Below are 20,290 nucleotides of genomic sequence, written 5' to 3' on the forward strand. Positions count from 1 at the left end.
ATATAACAACAACAATAACATGACAATAAAAATCTCGAAAACGTCAACGAAAACACTCAAAACAATAAAAATATGTTCCACATATACATCAACGAATGTAAAATATTTTAAAAAACAATGTGCGCTTTCAATCGTACTTCATGTACGCACATGCACATACATATTGTTATAAAAAACGATATATTTTGGGGTGGCAGCGGCAGTGGTATATTGTTGCTGTCATGCATGTATGTATAGCGTGCGCGTGGCGTGGTGTCGTGCATTATGTATATCCAGTTGATCGATATCGAAAGAGTGTATGATAATAATAATAATAATAATAATGATAGTGTGGTGATACTGAACGTAACGTGTTGTTATAGGTTAGGTTTTTCGCGGGGAGTAAAAATATATATTCGTTATTGGAGATGAAAAGCTGCTGGCTGGCGAGCGACGACACAGCCGCGCGGAAGGGCGACGGCATGATATATATAATATCGCCGCGCGAACGGCGGGACGGGGTGTTTCCACGGTATAATTGCTGTATTACTCCTCCGCGGCACGCACGCACAGAGGGACCTCCTGCACGTCCCGCCGCCTCGGAGCGGCACGTCGCGCTCCTTTGCAACGGTCATGCGCACGGCCAGCCGTTCGATCCGCCGCCGCCGCTCGACGGCCGTCCGCGCTGCTCGCGTCGCGTCCCCAGTTCGCGACGACACACGCAAACGCACGCGGCGGCTCTCTCGAGAGGGGCGCGCACACCACTGTACACCGACGACGTTTTCCGCGGTCGCGAGTGTCGCACACCATACATCACAAAAATATCTCCTCTGCGGCGCGTGTACGTTTCCGTTTTTGATCCTCCGTCGCGCCGTCGTACGCTCGCGAAGATCGCGTCTTTCCGTCCGTCGGTTCGATCGGTGACTCGCGATTTTTATGTGATCTCTTAGTGACGAGCTCGGTCCGACCGGAAGTATAGTCGCATTCGACACTATGCGGCCGGCCGCGGCGTTCGGCAAACCGTTCACTTACCTGGCGGCCTCGCCCGCCGCCGCCGATCACCGTCCGCCGCAGCAACAACTGCAAACGCCCGTACCGGCATCCGTCTTGCACACGTTTTCCGGCACTGGTGGTGGCGCCAGCAGTGGCGCTCCAACGCCACCGGTCAGGACGTCCACAGCTACAGGGCAAGGGACGACGGCGACGGGTAAACAGAAACCACCCCCTGTACCGCCTAGGGGTGAACAGACTAGACTGACCACTGTGCCGGCCAAGAGATCTGCAGCGGGACCGGTCTGTGAGAAACCGGAACCGGCGACGGTGACCGCTCCGTCACCTCCTCCTCCGCCGCCGCCACCATCGCCGCCTCGTACCGTCGTTTCGGATGTAGACACTAACCTCCTACCACCACCGCCGCCTATTATACCACCGCCGGCGACCGTTGAACCGGCAACCACTAAACCAGTGATCACTGAACCGGTGACCGCTGAACTGGACGAAGACTTATCCGCTTCGGCGTTGATCAGCAAGTTCGAAAGCGGATGTACCGTCAAACCAACGGCAGTTATCACCGGTACAACGGTCGACCAGAGGCTTCCTGTGGAAGTGGACTCGGGCACTTCCACGTTGGCCGAGAGCACAGACGATGATGACAATGCCGACGACGATGACGGAGAGGACGATGGCGCAGCGGACATATGGGTGCGAACCATTGAGTCGCCGGTTAAGAACGTACACCCGCAAAAGGTCCGACACCATTCCGACAGCGCGATAAAGGCGGTCACAGCCACGTCCTCGCCACCAACCGAGAAACGTGGTAGCCTGCCGGGTGATGTGGCCGTGGACGAGAAGAGTTCATCACCACCTGCCAAAGACTCGTCCAGGTCGTCATTCCGGTTATCGGCCGGTAGCCGGTGTTCGTCACCCGCACTGCTGGCCGTCAACAGCCAACAGAACAAGCAGCAATCGTCTTCGGATGGCAGAAAAATCAGCGCGGCTGAGGCGCTCGGCGTGGTGGCTAAACCGTGTCCACGCATACTTCCTTCGTCGGCGACGTTAGACGCAGCGTGCCGACGTCAATCGCTGGGAAACCTCGCGGAATCGCGGTTCGGCACGCTGCTCTCTTCGTCAGTGCGTTCGTCGTGGGCCCCGCCGTCGGGCGTCCAGACAGACGTCGAGTCGACTCAAAGCGAACCATCGTTCGACTACAGGCGCAAAAAGTTTACGAAACGGTGCTCGAGCGCGGACGGCCGGAACCCTGTGCACCACCACCATCACCACCATCATTACCACACCATGCAGTCCGGAAGCCGAGCGGCGGCTGCCCGGGACCCGGACTTCGGTGCCAAACGGGCTTTTATTCAGGAGAAGTTGCAGGCGGTTGGTACGAAGTTGCAGAACGCCGGTATCGTGCCGTCCGGGTTGCCGCCCACGCCGCCACCGCCGGCTATTTCGGCATATCACATGCAACTGCACAACGGCGGTGTCGACTGCGGTAGGCCACCACGGTCGTCTACGTGCAATTGTGGTCAGCACCAGGCCACGTCCAGGCCGATGTTCATTAACAAGCGTACTGCGTCCGCCGAAGAGTTGCTGCCGCCACCGGCCGCCGTCACCGTGGCCGAAGCCGATCTGTTCACGGCCGCGGGGCGTCAGGTGTCCGCGTCGTCGTCATCGTCGTCGTCCGGTGGCCGCGGTTCGTTTGGCCGTCCGCAACGCGTCACGTTCGCGCTTGACCAACACCAACATCAGCTGTTAACGGCTGGCCGGCCGGCAGGCGGCGTTGAACCGGTGTCGTCGTCCTCGTCGTCCTCGTCGTCAGTCGTCAAAAAACCATTCAAGAGCAATTTAAAAGTCAAAGACGTCGGTTCAGCCGCTGCGCCCGAACTGAACGTTCTCGGAACTGGCGCCATAAACACCAGATTGCCGCCGCAACATCCGCACCCATACGGATTGCCATACAAGCTTCCGGCCGTTACTGCCGACGTTTTGCAGGTTGTACGAAATATATACAATAATCAATACATATATAAATTGCATATTATGTTGAGTTCACTTCAACACTAAATGATTCACTAAAGCCCCCAATCTTTCAAAACCAAATCCAAAATTATTATGTAGATTTTATCCTTAGAATCTATACAAAATAAAATTGTCTTTTGATTTTGATACGTAAGAATGTTCAACAAAATTATCTGTTAAATAATTTACAGTTAAAAAGGGGGGTTTTTAATCTGTAAAATTAAAGTCTGAATCATAATTGTACATTTCTTGAGTAGAACAAAAAATCTGCTCAAAGTAGGTACATTTGAAAATGCTTATAATAATCAGAATTTGAATAAACTGCCTTATTATTAGATATCAAAAAGGAGTGAGCTTGCTTGGTGAATCATCTGAAATAATGTACGTAAACCTAAAGTCATATCTTCGTGACGCACTCCGTATATATTATTTAATATTATTATAGTACTTATATATTATAAATTAAAATGTGCACTGTGCTCATGTACCACATGGGTGGATGTGTGAGAACGAATGTAAGCGTGCCGTCGGGCCCTTAAACTTCAGCGAATAAGTTACCATAGAAAGTTTTGCTTTTCAATAGTTAATAATTATAGATTAATAGTTAATAATATATATATCTGCATATAGCTAGGGATTGAAAATTATAGGAACTTAAATAGGAAAAATATGTACGAACAATTATTGTAAAATATACAAAAAAATTATTGAAAATTCCAAAAAAAAATTTAGTCTTGTTAATAATATGGATTACAACAAATTTAACATTATGGAGAAATACATTTTTAGTTAATATTTAGATATGAAAAACAAATGGTTGGCATTTAAATTATTTTTTTAAATAAAAAAAAATATTCAAAATAATAAAATTACTGTAAAGTGTCAGTCGTTTACAACACATTAACTAACGAATAAATAATAAATGGATTTACAATAAGTTAAATTGATAACTTATCGACGATAGGATAATATTTCAACATATTATATCGCGATATAGATCAATGCACATCGCACTGTAGTTGTCAAATTAATATTTGACTGTGATGATGACAATAAATACCTACGTAAAATAATATTGAGTTTTATATTCAATATTATTAATGCATACAGATTTAGAAAAATCTATTTTTTTTTTATATTAAAAATACTTAATCTGCCTATAAAAATCAATGAAATATGCACTTTTCCCTAAAATTGACGAAATATACAAAATAAGCATTTTAAATTTTAAATTTTTAACATTATATCATCGTATAGTTTGGATTTTTAGCTTGGTCTGCTATAAATCGAAAGCATATATATATTATAACAATATGCAATTTTTACAACTAACAAGTCCTATTTATTATAGCATTTGACTTCGCTTCAGCTAGAAACTATAACTCATAATTATGGAATTGCTCACTGTTGACGTTATACTTTTAAATCATATTGTTTTAGCAACACTAACACCAGGCTCTAGTCATGTTTATACTTTTATTAGGTTATTATTAGAGATATTCCGAGCAGTCATAGGTCTAGAACTCTTGAACAACTTTTGAATACACATAAAGATCATGATCAGTGAATTTTGTCTATTCAGTCTATTCAGTGGTTTTGACATTACAAGACAAAATTAAAAATAATGAATGCAAATTTAGTTTGTTGTACGTTTGTAATAACACATGTGTCATATTCGAGAATGATAAATTTTATTTAAAATGGTTTTTTTGTTTTGTATGATTGTATTACTTACTTTTTACTCTTATAATAGGAGAAGTTTTAATACAAAATCTTAGAATAATTAGAAGTTATTTTCAGTGGTGGGGGGGGGAGGAGAGAATTGTTGGCTTAAATTAAATTAAACTTGTGAATAAAAAAATAAACGAGGGGGATTATATCCATGGTCCACCTACTGTCAAATGTATATTTCACTTTATTCTTTATGTAATCGTTTTAAGTTGTAAAAATCGTATGACTGTCATCCGTTAAACGAATGTTAAGAAGTGTTCGACGAGACTTCACGTGTCCTCGGGCGTAAACATATAGGTAATCGTAATATACTTATGTATAGTATTATATATTTTAGATGGGGACCGCGGTGATGCGCAAAAGTTGTAAAGTACGAATTAAGGATGAATTGAGGTAGTAATAAGACACGACGTGTAAATATACACACAGAGAAATTTACTATACCTTACATACTGATGAAGCTCCATCACGTGTGACGACAATACACACTCCCGTATATATTATGCTAAGTAGCATCGTAAAAAAGTTTATCGCTGTCGAAACGATTTTTTTACTTCAGAAACGAAATATGGAAACACAAATCGGCGGGTTCTTGTGATGTAGAATGTAGATTCCATGATATATTATACATATATGGTATATATAATACATATATACGGTTATCTGCAGTATAGTGCCCCAACTACCGCGATAGTGTGATTGTATGCATCAGTATAATTGTATATTATATTATTACACACGATAATTTATCGATTAATATCGAAAATAATTTTGCTCGTTTCCTGTACAGCACATAATATATTATAATGCGTATATACACATATTGACTACACACCGCCTATTAAACTTGATATAATCATAATATGCGTTTCGGTACGCCGAATGTTTCCGTTTATTATTGATAAGCTCAATGTAGTATAGTGCTTTTTAAATTTTAAATAACCATGTAAAATTCATAGCTATACCCTTTTACTAGCATTACAAATTGCTTTATGATATATTTTATTTTTTTTCCATACATAGAACAAAATAGTATATGACGTATATATCGCTGAGCTTTAACAACCGTAGGCATCTACACGAAATCTTACGTACAGATATCGTCTTTAGTTTTTTGTATACGTGGATAAAAAAGTTTTACTTCCGTTTTATAATATTGAGCTTATGTGAATAAGACAACTTAAATCGGCTTTAGTTTTTTACTCTAATGTATAATATTTGTTCTTTGTAAACGTATAATAACTGTGATCTTAGTTTCGAAATTAATATGGTTTATAATTGATAAATAATGATAATGTGATTTTATACTGGTAGGTGTTTTAGTGTTCTTTTATTGAAAATTATTAGGTTATTTATGTGATGTGTTTCAATCTTAAAAGTTAAAACTTAACTTAATGTGAAAAAAAGTTCGGTATTCCATTATCAATTTTGATAAAATATGTTTTTATTAATTTCCATGGTTATTAAAAATAATAATAAAATAAATATCAATAAATAATATGATATCACAGTTGATATTATTATAACAATTTAAATTATCATATAGACTAAAGTAAAAATTAAAATTAGTTAAAATGCTAATTTCACATTTTTTTATTAAAAATAAATATGAATATGTATATAATAAGTAAATTTTTTTTAAAAATTTGGTGCGGGATTTAAAATAAATTGAATGACATAATAGTCTCTCATCTAGTAACACTATTTCAGTATTTAAACTTTATATCTATGTATGAATAGTAACGTATTTAAATTTAATTCTGTGAAATAAAATCTCTTTAAGATTTTTTTTAATAATTACTTTTTGATATGTTATAACTTAAATGAATGTCTAGTAATATTTATTGCACTGACCATGTGTGCATGTTCCTTATACATTTTAGATGAGTATGGTTTTTTTTAACTGTTTGCTTACGAAAGATAAACAGTGAGTATTTCACAAGAATTATGGAGTAAACTATTTTTTTTACAAACTGCTCCATTTTTCAACTCATACAAAATGTCGCGTCCTATTGAATAATACCCATGCAATTTTTAACTGCAAATACAAGCTAGTATATATTATGTGTTTTGGGGGCTTACTGTATAACTGTATAGTGTTTTGATCTTTTATTCAATTTATAAACACAAATATATATTTTATACCCATTATAATCGATATATATATATATATTTGTACGTAATATATATACCTATATATTGGTATTATTATAATTTTATAATTGACTTTTCGAATTGTCTATACCAATTGTTTTTATTTACCTAACCTAACCGTTATTAATAAGTAATAAGGTTATTTTTAATATAAACTTGTAGAACCCTCATTTTAACCTAGGTAGGTATAGAGGAAATTTGTTCTATTTTGTTTGTCAATTGATTTTAAGAAATACTTTATCTGTTATCAGCATTAGCTTATTTTTGAAATGGCATTTTTATAATGAAATGAATAAGTTTTATCAATTTTTTTGATTGTATATATAAATATTTTCCGAGAGAAGCAATTTCAGATTTTCAGAAGCTTAAAATATGTAGCATAATGCAATGCTATAATAGACACCTGCAACAATTGTTAAAAAAAAGTCGTGTGAGGATGTGACAGCTATATGATTGAACAATCTTTTAAAACTATGATTACAAAGTTAGATTTTCAATTTTTGCATTTTCCACACATTTTACGCATCAAATATCTCGTGTTTATCTTCAGTAGGTATACATTATACATAGTATTATATGTTTATTATTAAACAGCTATCTTATAAAGTTATAATGCATTTTGCAATAGATTAAATCCCATACCTTTGCTATATAATACTCGTATTGTTGGCTTAGTGTGAACGATTCATCAACGAGCATTGTTAGAATATACAGTGCTGACTTATAAATAATTTTTTAAATTTTCTCTCGAAAAATATTTTTCCTTGAAAACAAACAAAACACATCATTATTTATTTATTTCGAGAATGATTGATGTCGGTGACGAGTGTTGAACAATAAATTATCTAATGAATCGCTACTTACTTCATTATGTTTATAAATTTATATTTCATGAAAAGTTTTTGCTGTTTACTTAAATTAAACTTAAATATGAAAAATACCTGTATTCGTTACAAGATGAGTGCATATAGATTTAGATAAGTTTCTATTTTTATTTTATTTTAACTTGAAGACTTAAAGATTAATTTTACTATTTTATTTAAAAAACATGTGAGATATTTCAAAAAAATGTATTCTTCAACCATGCAACACCTTTTGGTTTCTTTTTGCGATTTACGAGTTTAAAATTAAATACATATAACAGGTATTTAATTTTGACCTATAATATATTTAAACTGTAATACTTGTTTAACTTATTAACATGTATAGGTTTCTGCTAAAAAGTATGGTATATCTAGTTATAAGAAATAATAATAGACAATCAATTAATTTGATATTGTACTAAATGGTTAAAAGTAAACAATGGATAATATTATTACAAAATCAACAATTTCAATACTTTCGTTTATTATTTGGTAATTTTGATATCATCGAGAATTTTTAATGCCAACTATAACTGCATATTAAAGTAGCGCGACAAATGGAAGCAACTAACAATCGAAGTGTGATGTACCGCGGGATGTATATAAGCTATGTTCTATCATCTATATAAATTGTATATAGTTATAATGTCAACTATAAAGTATAATTATTGTATAAAGTAACCAAAAAGATGATAATTGTATTTCAGCACTTATATTTTTTTTTATTATTATTTTTTTTACACATGTTGCTTGTTTTAAATACAATTTTATCTTATATAAATAGCAGTTGTGATTTATCATAAAAAGAGTAGGGGTCTATAGGTATGCTAAATTTATCGAGATAATTTATAATATTTAATATCAACTGTATGTTTATTGTTTACTCGTAACTATAGTTCCATATGTAAATTAATTTAGAAACTATAACATTTATTATATATTTATAGTATTTCTTTACAGTTTAGACATTTAAATTATTTAGAATTTATTTCATATTTGAACTTATTTTATTTTTATTTTTTTTCATGAAAATCTAAAGTTATTTATTTTTATCGTACAAATTGCAGCACTTATCTTATGTGGACATAAAGTTTGAAATCTCGTGTGGTTAATATACGTTCATTATTTTTATGGTTCCCGTAATTCGGTGTTCGCAATAACAACCCTTCGTGACCTGGCCTAAGTGGCTTTGCGAATAAGAGAATACGTGTAAAAAACGAACTGGGGTTAGAAATATAGAATTAAAAATTGTTTTTTTATGAATCTATATAGGTAGGTATGTGTAATATTATATGATACATCGAATAAGTAAAAATCTCTAAATTTTTTTTAATTTAGACAATTTTAAAATGGTTTTTTTTTAAGTACGTAAGGATTACATACAATATATCCTAAATACTTAAATTGTATTAAAATTTTTCTTATGGGCAGAAATATGTCAATTAAAATATAATTATTACATTTTTATTTATTTATAAAAACATTTTAACAAGGTTATCATTTATTTAAGCTGTAATAATATACATATCGAATTAAAGTTAATTCAAATAAATTTTGCATATTAATATCAACGATTTTGTTTAAATAATATTATATATAGGTACACTATTTTATTTTATAATCGATAAGTTTGGGGTTAGGATTTAAAAAATAAAATATTAGAGGTTTCGTTAGTAATTTATGTATAGCATATTAATATTAATATTTATTTTTTCATAACTTGCACTTCATTAGGTATTTTATTTAATATATATTTTAATAAGCTAAATAACTCTATATTAAAAACAGTATAGGGTTAAGGGAATAATTTATATATCATTCCATATTAAATTATATTATATCAGCATAAATATTGATTTATTTAAAACGAAATCGAAAATTAAAAATATTAATAAATAATATATCTATAGAATTAATAAAACTAAAAAAAATATATTTACATTGAATAAGCGTTTGTATCTGTTTATGGCACATATAATTTTGATTTGAAAAAAAAAATATTAATAAGTAGATTTTCATATTGTATAATTTTGAATGTTATGTCAAATATCACTGTTACATGTTTTTTGATTCTTTCAATTTTATGTATTTAGCACAAAATAGGTTTTTTTAGTGCACACTTATAACAAATCCTAAGTTAATAGGACTTACAATAATTATTTTAACATGACCTAATCATTATGTGAACACATAAAATAAGTTCGGACTTTTCAAAATTTGATATTATATTTAAACTTTTCTAAAATTTAGTTTTTATAATAATAATTCTATCAAAGCCTTGTGTCCCGAGATCCTGAAAAAAAAATTATAATTGTTCTTTAAAACAAGTCTCATTTATATTTAATGAAAACATTCTAATTGCGAGAAAAAAAATAAATGATCTAAAAGTAGGTAGTGTATTATTACCTATAGAATACCTTACAAATAAATTAGTTTTAATATAAAAAAAACAATAATTAAATGTGTTATAATATTTTTCACTTAACTAGCAATATGTTTATAAAACTTATATAAATTTTCGTTAATTATGGAGTTGAAAAATCATATTTATTCGTCTCTAAAATTTTGTAACTAAAAATTTAAATTTGAATGAACTAAAGCAATTTAAAGACTCGGCTGTACATAATATATAAGTAAATAAATAAGTATAAGGTATTTAAGTATTTTACATATTGAAATTGTGAACTATGAGGCGGTTAAGTTAAATTTATAATGAAATTATTTAATTATTTAATTTTTTTATCTTAATTATATTATTATTGTAGTTATGAAAAACAATCATGCAGCTCATTCAATTGTCTATTGGGCTATACAACAGTAATATAATAATCATAACTGTTCAAAACGGTCATTCGTCGAATATTGATCATTGGATCACGCATAAGTGGGTGTTAGAACTAAGGATTTAGACATTTTGTCTCCCCAAATGTTTGTGAATCAGCAAAATGTGATAGGAGTTTTTATTATACATTTTTTTTACAAGATACTAACTTATAGATAAGTGCATATGGATAGCAATGCATTTTTATAAATATCGTTTACTGTAAACAATTTACGAATGCAATAACATTCCACAAATGGATTCTTTATAACTCTAAATATATATCATAATACTATAATGATTATTAGCATATTTCCATATGTTTTATTATTAGGTATTCAATTATAATATTATAATACAAATACATTATGTTCGTTTTAATTATGCAATTTAACCATGTTCTATTGAATTTATACATATATATGATTCATCGTTATAGACGAAGATTTTACATATAGAATTGGTTATTGGTAATGAACTAAAATTGAAACTATTTTATAACTAGTGTGTACAAATGTTCTATATTGCTTTACGCGCCGTAGTGAGAACTGTGAATTATTAAGTAACTTAAAATTTAGTTTACTGTGTCTTAATTAAATAGCAACAGCTCACAAACAAGAAAATAGTTCATCAATTTATATACATATTAATCATATTATATATTATTTATGTTTCATATATTTGTGGCTATTAGTTAAATTTTTTGAAGCTATAATAATAATAATAAAAAAATATTTAAGTGGCAAAGACTAAAGTTCCATATTCTAAACATGCAATAAAGTGGTATCAGTGGCACTGTGGCAGTGTAAATGTATTTTGTTTCGAAGCTAATGAGCACGAAAATTAATTAAATTTAAACTTATTAATATCTAAAGAAAGGGTGGTAATTAATAGGTGTAAAAATTTAAATAGCTTCATCGAAACAAATAGAAGTGCGTGCCTTAATGTGACGCTATTAGACTATTATGTGTGTAAATAAGAAATCTTCGTCGGTCCTTCGGTAGTAAATGGTAATATACTATTAGAATCATAAATTGCGCGAGTTTTTAGATTTAATTAAACGTTATTTAAAAAATCGAATTAAAAGAATTATGTTTTACTAAACATTATATAGGTAGTAACTAAAGTAATCAAATTAGTCTATTATTGTTTAACTTGGATAAATCTAACGATATAATAGGATTTTGATTTCCTCAGAGACATAATTTCCGTATAAATATTTTTTCATTTAACATTTTTTAAATTTATAATTAAATGTTTGTTAAATAAGAACTATAAATAATTGACTAACTATAAAATGAATGTACATTTTTAAAACGAAATTATATATCATTATGAAATCAATAAATTACTAATTTAACTCCATAAAGTTTTTCAAAAATTTGACAGTTACAACTTTCAATTAGTGCATTAAAATAATTAGAAATGCTTGTACTTGTTTTATAGCAACAGAAATATTTTTAAACATACAAAAAATCCACTATAGTTATCAGATTTTTTTAATATCTATTATAAATGTATAACTTATTTTAATATTATACAAAATAATATTGTCTGTATAATATTATACTTGATTATATATCTATTCATACATGCTACATTCATACAAATATAAAATTGAAAATCATTGGCGGTAGTTTTTGTACCTATAAATGTAAAATTATTAATGATTAATAAAATATTTTTTACCTTAAACGAGGTGGATGCCATACTGGAAATTTAGAGTAAAAATATTAAAAATCAACGATTGCTCGTATATACTGTGAATAACTAAAATCAATCGTTAATTTTTATTTTTATCTCATTATACGTTTATTATAGTCTATCGAGTATTCTTCGAAATTAAACATAATATTGTAAATTGTGAATTAATTATTTTTTTTTTGCTTATATTTTACTTCACGTTGTATCTATACATTTTTATTAATATAAGCTAGTTATTCAATGATAACTGGTATTTGATTTACCGATTTACGTCACAAATATAGATGCACAAGAGTAAACGTATATGTTGCATATATTGTTGTTTATTATTATATACCACGTCATATTTGCAAGGTAGGGTGGGCTGCATGATCTCGTTTTCCTATTATTGCAGTGTGTCAGTGCAGTACTGCTGAAACTTTATGCACGTACAACAACCGTTCAATACATATTTTATAAAAATTTTTCTTCAAAAATGCACTCAGTTGTTTACAGCTATACAATGGTATACTGCAGTATATAGCTCTTAAATTGATTATTGCAGCAGACTTTCTCGAATCGTCGATTTTTGTCTTTACTCGATTAGTATACAATAATATAAACCGATTTTGTAAAGTATTTGTACGTTTCATTGTATGACCATTTTTTTTTTTTTGAAAAATATAATATTATAATAGTATATAAAAATTCCGTTGGATTTGTTTTTATTTTCATATTTGTCTATTGAATGTTTTTATTTAAGTATTGAAATAGATTACCCAGTTGGTATCTCGCATCTACCTTATTATTTATTGAATAAATGAGTGTTGTGAAACCTCAACGGTAGAATGGAAACATATGTATGAGTATAATATATTATAATTTTCTATGGAGGAAAGTAATGCAGTTTATATTATTATAATATGGGTATAATACTTCTAATACTGTAATAGTATGCTAAACTGCATCAACTCGCTTTTATCGTTTATCTTTATGTAAGTGATTAAAAATACTCTAAGGATAATGTATATACGCGTGTTTTTGTACCCATTATGCAATAGTGCGATAAATAATACTATTTAAATATAAAAAATAAAAATATACGGTTAGTAACCCTATATTATATATAAACACAATATACGTACATGGTATATATCACTGAGTAAAGAAAAGATCGAAACAGACTTTGTTACTTAGGCGTAGACGCGCGTAGTGCATTATTTTGATGTAATAATGATCGCATGATCTCGTCGAATACGGACGTTAATTATTATTCTACGATTAGCCTGTTTATTATTTTCGCGGACAATGCATTTGGTGGTGGTGAAGAGGTACTTACTTTAGTATCTTAGTCATCTGCATACACCATGATCCCGTTTTTTGAAACGACTGATGTTATTAGCTCAATATATATATTGGTAAATTATTACCAGCGGCATGTTTGTCGATAAACCATAATTTATGTATGTATTATGAACGCCTTAAAACAATGATTTCTCTCTCGAATGTTGCACGGTGTACGAATCGTACACACCGTATAATAAACTTAATTTTTCACGTTCGCTTTGTGCAACATCGTGTGTCTATATTAGTTAGAAATAAATGTGTGCGAGAGACAAATATAGCGAGTAAAAGAAGACGTAATATATTATAATGTATAAAACATAACGTACTCCGGTGCGGTGTGGTGTTTGGATTCGCAAAACCAACAGAAATATTGCGACTTTATATTATTATGTATGTTAACGAGGCACACGTTATCGTCCGTGGTATATTATTGTTATTATTATACACTACAAGTGGCATAATTGTTGATATAATATCGTATACGATTTTGAGATCACCTCACCACTGCGCGCCTGCAGACTCGTTAAAAAATTATTATTTTCAGTAGTATATTTTTATTTTTTTAATCGTGTCATTAAACGTAAACAAAATCATAAAATTTTATCAACATTTATTTATTATTATTATTATTTTATTTTGTTTGTATAATATTCAAGATGGAATATAGTCATTTAACTCGAATAAAAATAATTTATCAAAGTGCAAACAATTTTAGAACGAAATTAAGAATTGCTCACAAAGCCATATTAAAACTTTAATCTCCTTGAAAAATCCTTAAAAAAATGTTAAATTAATTTTATTCTTTGCACGTATTTTTCCACGGAAAAAGTTCTATTTTCGTTTTTCTGATACATTTATACTTTCATCTGCGGCATTTACTGTGGTGTGCTAAATATTTATTTGTTCGAGTGGTTGACTTCTAAATAATGAATTAAATTTAAATCACAAATTTCTTTAAAAAAAAAGCATTTTATATAGTATACAAAATAAACGTATAGTAATAATCATATTGAGTTATTTTTAAAACTCAGAAGTAGAATTATAATAATTATACCTTGCAAACTTTCATATTAACTTTCTAGAATTTTGTTGAAAATGTTAGGTATGCGATATAGTATAAATATAATAAGATATATTTTAGATTTTCAGTGGAGCGATAAATGTATTGATTTTATCATGAAGTGTTCTTTTTTTTAGATATGAGTACACGATAAGTTGTCGATAAAATGTTTCGATTTTCAAAAATGGGGGTGTATTTAGATATAAATTTGAATTTATTTTGTACTTAAAAGAGGTCAAACTTAAAAATATCCAGTATACTTATTTTCATAATTTGGAAAAAACAACTAAAATTTAACAAAATACAACAAGTTCATTAGCAATTTTATTTTTATATCTAAGATTTAAAAATTTAATATAAGGTTCTTTATTAGTTGTATAATCTATAATATGTAAAAAAGAAAATTCTACTGGAAAGCTAAATTAATTTTTTGTGAGCATTTCAAATTCAAATATTTACGGCATTCAATATTCACCCGAAAAATAATTATTCCTTCTTAAACAATCTTTTATATTATATTAGATATCTAACATTGTTATCAAATGTTTACATAATCATTTTCATAATACGATCAAATTTTTTAAACTTGATTATTTATAGACAAGAAATTTTTTTCAATTTTTTTTAGTTATTTTTTTTTAGAAATGTTGATTTAAAATTTTTTAGTTGGTAAAAATATTTGAAAATTCAATACAAGATTTCACAAAAGATGCATATAAATATAACTATGTTTATGTATAAACATATTAAAAATACATATGCGCAATTTTTTTTATATGTATTTGAAGTTATAATAGTGACCCACTTGAAACTAATTAATATACATCAGGCGATAATCACTTATCTACCTTTTTAAACTCGAGGTCGGAAAAGTGTTTAAAAATACTTAAATACATTTTTGCACTGTGAATTTATTTTATTTTTCCAGTTAATTTAAAGTCAACCAAGTAAACTGAAATTAGGTATGTAAGTGTATATAATAAACATATTTCGTCGAATTTTTCATTATTTGTAATTTTATATTTTGGTGTATTTTCTTATTTCAAGTAATTTAATGAAAAAATTTTCAAGCCTATAGTAAATTGTACATAATAAAAATATTATAATTATAATATAACTTTAATTTTGTACGTATGTTAAACGGTGTAAGTGTAAATAAAAATTATATGCTCTATGCTTGGCATACGATAAATCAGTTTATATAGCTGCAGTATAATACAGATCACAGTAGTACGATAAATTGAATCGTTGTAAACATACGTTTATAATTATTTTATTTCATACCAAATTAGTTCCGGAAATGTTGTACAAATGAAAAACGGAAACAGCTTAATCGTGTGGTGAGTTTACCCTTTTTTTTTTGTGCGAACAATTTTATTCGGATTTGTGAAATAAAAATAAATTATATTACCAAATAAATTAAGTATATACTATACGTAGAATATAGATATTTACTAGACGAATACAATATGTAAATGTAACTTGACATGAATAAATTTTTAACGCAAAAGCTTATTGTCGGGTTGATGTATTAAATGTAACTCATTCATTTGTTTTGGTCAAACACATTCCAACGACATATATATATATATATAGTTTAAGCAAACCGAGATTAAACGTTGTATTGTTAGAATGACATAAATAAAGTGATAAGATTAGTAGAACATTTACACAAATATAAAATTAAAACATCTTTCAACTCTATTTCCTATTAGTAACTACATGTTTATATATTCAGAATATTCAAACTATACAACGAGAAGTACGATAATATATGCAAGTACCTTAATTTTGATGGTATAACAGACAAATAATAATAATAATAATAAAGCATATAAATTAGCAAAGAATAATATTTTATTGAACATTATTTTGTCTATAGAAATAAATGTATATTAAAAATTACAAATATTTAAAGTTTCCATTCCTAGTTAAATTTTTAATATGGTTTAAAGCTTATAATGCACATACATATATAATGCATCATATATTTTAAAATATGATGCGTTTAGAACAATATTATAATTTGAATTAACTACAAGATAAATTAACAGCTCATAATTAAAATATTAATAAAGTATATGAATTAACTTATGTGTGGTGGGATATAATTATATGGTGTTGTGAAAAATCAATCAGTTTTAAACTATTGTACTGTAAAGAAGATTTTAGCTTAAAAAACACTTGATGGCTAAATAAATTTGAATAAATAGAATGGTTATAGATCAGAGCATATTTTAAGAATTTTTTACTAGGTGGCACTATAAGTCATAAGGAAATAATAATAATAATTATGCACTCCGGGACTTGGATCATCGGCCATGGGGTACAAGGCACATTCATTAACCACAAGGTGGCATGAATGCCACATTCTTTATATGTTAAAATATGCTCTGTTATAGATATAATACGTTAAAAAATATATTGCTGGTTATAACAGAATATATTTAATTATTAGGAAAAGGAATAATTATGTTTTTAATTATTTTATTATACATAAAATACTAAGAGCTCTAGATACTAGATAGTTCTAATTTATTTAATTAGATAGTGATTTTAGCTGTAATAATCAAATCAATACAATTATAAAAAGAAACCGCAGTGGTTGACAGGTGTCTTAGGTGACATTTTCTTAATGCGAAGTGTATAGAGGAGACATTTCGTAGGAGTTACAATAAGGAATAGCCAGTAGTAGTTATTAGGGATTCGATTATGATTCATCACCAAGTGTAAAGTCAAGAGAAGGTTATGATGGAACCTGGCTTCCTGCAGAGCCTCGATAAATTGTGGGTGAATATATATATATGTCAGGTTAAAAGGTTGGATAGTAAGGATTAATGACGACCGTTTGGGCTGCCTACCGGATGTTCCACGTGGCATTTGAGTAAGAATATGGTCGATAGAGGAAGAAGTTCACAGTATATACAAGATTTTCTGGAATATAATATGTAAGACGATTTCATTATTATTGCAGTGATTCTGACGTGACCATACAACCACTTAGCCATCTTTTTTAGTTTGCAGAGATTATGTGAGATGGGTGTTTAATAATATAGAAAGTTTTTTATAGGAGATATGGCGGTGTGGTTAATGGGGTTGGGTAAATTGCTAGGAGTAGAGATTGAAAGTCTAAAGCGGTTAAAAAGTTATATTATGGCTTAATGAAAAATGTTATAGCAAAGCGTTAATTATAGTAAAGTATATTCAATGATAAATTATGAGAAGGAGGGTTGTAATTTATCTGCGAAGGAAATATTGAGTTACTTTAAGTGAAAAAGATTAACCTACAAAACTGGAAAATGCTGAACCTTATATTAAAACAAGTAACTATTTTTATATTTGTTTACAGAAACAGAATATGTATATTTATCAAGTTTTAAGTGTAATTTTATTAAATAGAAATGTATGAATATAAAAGAAATATATACAATTATTCGTAATAAAATCAGCTAACTGAGAAATGTGTAAAAAAAAAACAATAGATTTATTTCTTAATGTACTGCATATATGTATATGTTGAATAACAATAGTACTTCATACTTACCTGTTGATAAATGTATTTAAAACAAAATAAATTTTAATAATTGTAAAAAGTGTATTTTCATTATTTTATACATTTAAAGATACACAATTATTTTATCATTTTTTATTTTTTGATCTCGAATAATAGGATTTAATAAAATGTATGTTACAAGTTACTTAATACCTATAGTCTTATTAACAATAACCTTTGTTACTATTTATATTTATAATATAGTATTTGTATCTATATAAATACTGCAATAGATATAATAATATATACCAGCCACCGCAGGTGCACCCAATTTAAATTTTTTTTTTAAATATTATAAAAAAATAGTGTTGTTTTGAGAATATGAAGAGTTCTCGACAACCAATTATGGGGTTTATGTATTTATAGATACAATAGCACGTTATGTATATATCGATGAGAAGAATTTTATACTATATGACAATAACGATATTGCTGCAAAGTCAAGTGTTTGCACCATGACAAGGAGTACCTACTTAAATATTGGTTAACTACTATACGTGTTAATATACACTACCTAGTTAGTTGTATTGTTTAAAAAAAAACAATATTAAATTTACCAGATCAATGATTTTGCAATTTCCATTATTATGTAAATATAATGCAAATAATGCATTATAGATAGTATCCTGTGATGCAGCTTTAGTGGTTTATAATAATATTTTTTTTAAGTTTAGTTATATTTACAATATTGTGAAATTAGTGATAGACGATAGTATTGATATTTTATACATAATATGAATACTTAATTACTTTATACTTAAAAAAATAATGGGAAAACGAGTTAATTAAAATAATATTTTTTTATGATTTTAGGGGAAAGGAAATTCAGCTATAATGAAATCCTTGCACAAGCCAAAGGTAAGCCACGATTATTATGTTAAGTCATAAAATCCGCGAACGAAACAATAGCATTGAGTATAATTGATAATATTTGTAAATTTGTTTTACTTATTTTTAACGCCATAAACATTAATTTACTTATATATTAATAACAACGTGTTGTTCATAAACATTTTTAGTTATTATTATTATTATTATTATATTTTGTATTACTCGTAAAATATATACTATTTTGGTATGCACATGCAGGTATGAATTTGTGTGGTTATATTAAACTTGTATACATGCTATATTATGTCAGGTTTTTGATAATTTTTAATAAATTGATATGTAATAAAACATTTTTACAGTGATGGAACTCTTGAAACGTTTGTCGATTACCTACTTTATTTGTAATGCCTTCGTCTGTTGTATAATGTGTAATATTTGTAAAACTGTATATGTGTATATATTATCTCAGTGGCAGGCATAAAAAATCTAAAAAACACACAGGTGTCTCACTAGTCACTAACTAATTGGTCAACGGGGAGTGATAGAGTGTATCATAGCAGTCGTCACCAAATATGGGCGTTTGATGATGATATAATTGACTTATATACGTAATGCAATGCGTATACATAATATTGTTTCCGATTATCAGAAAAGTGTGGAATAATTTTGGTGACGATATTGTATAATTTGAAACATGAAAATATAACCACGCCGAAATACTGAATATATTAGATAAAAATATGTGTGTTGAGTTATTTGTAACAATGATTCGATATAAAACGCGTGTTCTGGAATCTGCGGTAGAGTGAACCGTAAACGAATTGAAGAAGATTTGTAGGAGGACAAAAGTTTTCCCGTATCGTAAATAATAATTGAATCAGCACATTTCTGATACGGACATAAACAGTGCAGAGGTATGGAAAATAGCTTGAGACAAAAGACAAAATGTATAGAGTATCTGTTGTACGCGTGATGCTGAGGAAATTCGAAAATCCATACTTTGCAAACACATTAGTGTAAAAACATCTATATGATATATTATGGCCGTTGATTAAATTATCATTTATCAAGCTTCAGTTTTACAATATACTTGTGTTTAATTATATACTTAAGCTACCTGTTTCATTTAAATAACTATAATAAATAATAATCATAAATTTTACTCACTGCGCATATATATAGATAGGTAGGTAGGTACCTAAAATGTTTTAATTTATCATAAATTAAAATAAAAGAGTAGAGCTTCT

At 29.9% G+C, this 20,290-nt stretch overlaps 1 protein-coding gene across 1 annotated transcript in view; it reads left to right on the forward strand.

Annotated features, from left to right (window-relative positions):
- The first annotated feature begins 703 nt into the window (after positions 1-703).
- LOC113552274 overlaps positions 704-20,290 on the forward strand; it is a 173,503-nt gene continuing 153,916 nt past the window's right edge. Inside the window, exons 1-2 of the mRNA XM_026955071.1 lie at positions 704-2,973; positions 19,026-19,070. Coding sequence (XP_026810872.1) covers positions 973-2,973; positions 19,026-19,070 — 2,046 coding nt within the window. The 5' untranslated portion in view covers positions 704-972. The remainder of the gene's footprint in view (positions 2,974-19,025; positions 19,071-20,290) is intronic.

This window comes from Rhopalosiphum maidis, chromosome 2 (genome assembly GCF_003676215.2).
Source record: "Rhopalosiphum maidis isolate BTI-1 chromosome 2, ASM367621v3, whole genome shotgun sequence".
Taxonomy (NCBI): domain Eukaryota; kingdom Metazoa; phylum Arthropoda; class Insecta; order Hemiptera; family Aphididae; genus Rhopalosiphum; species Rhopalosiphum maidis.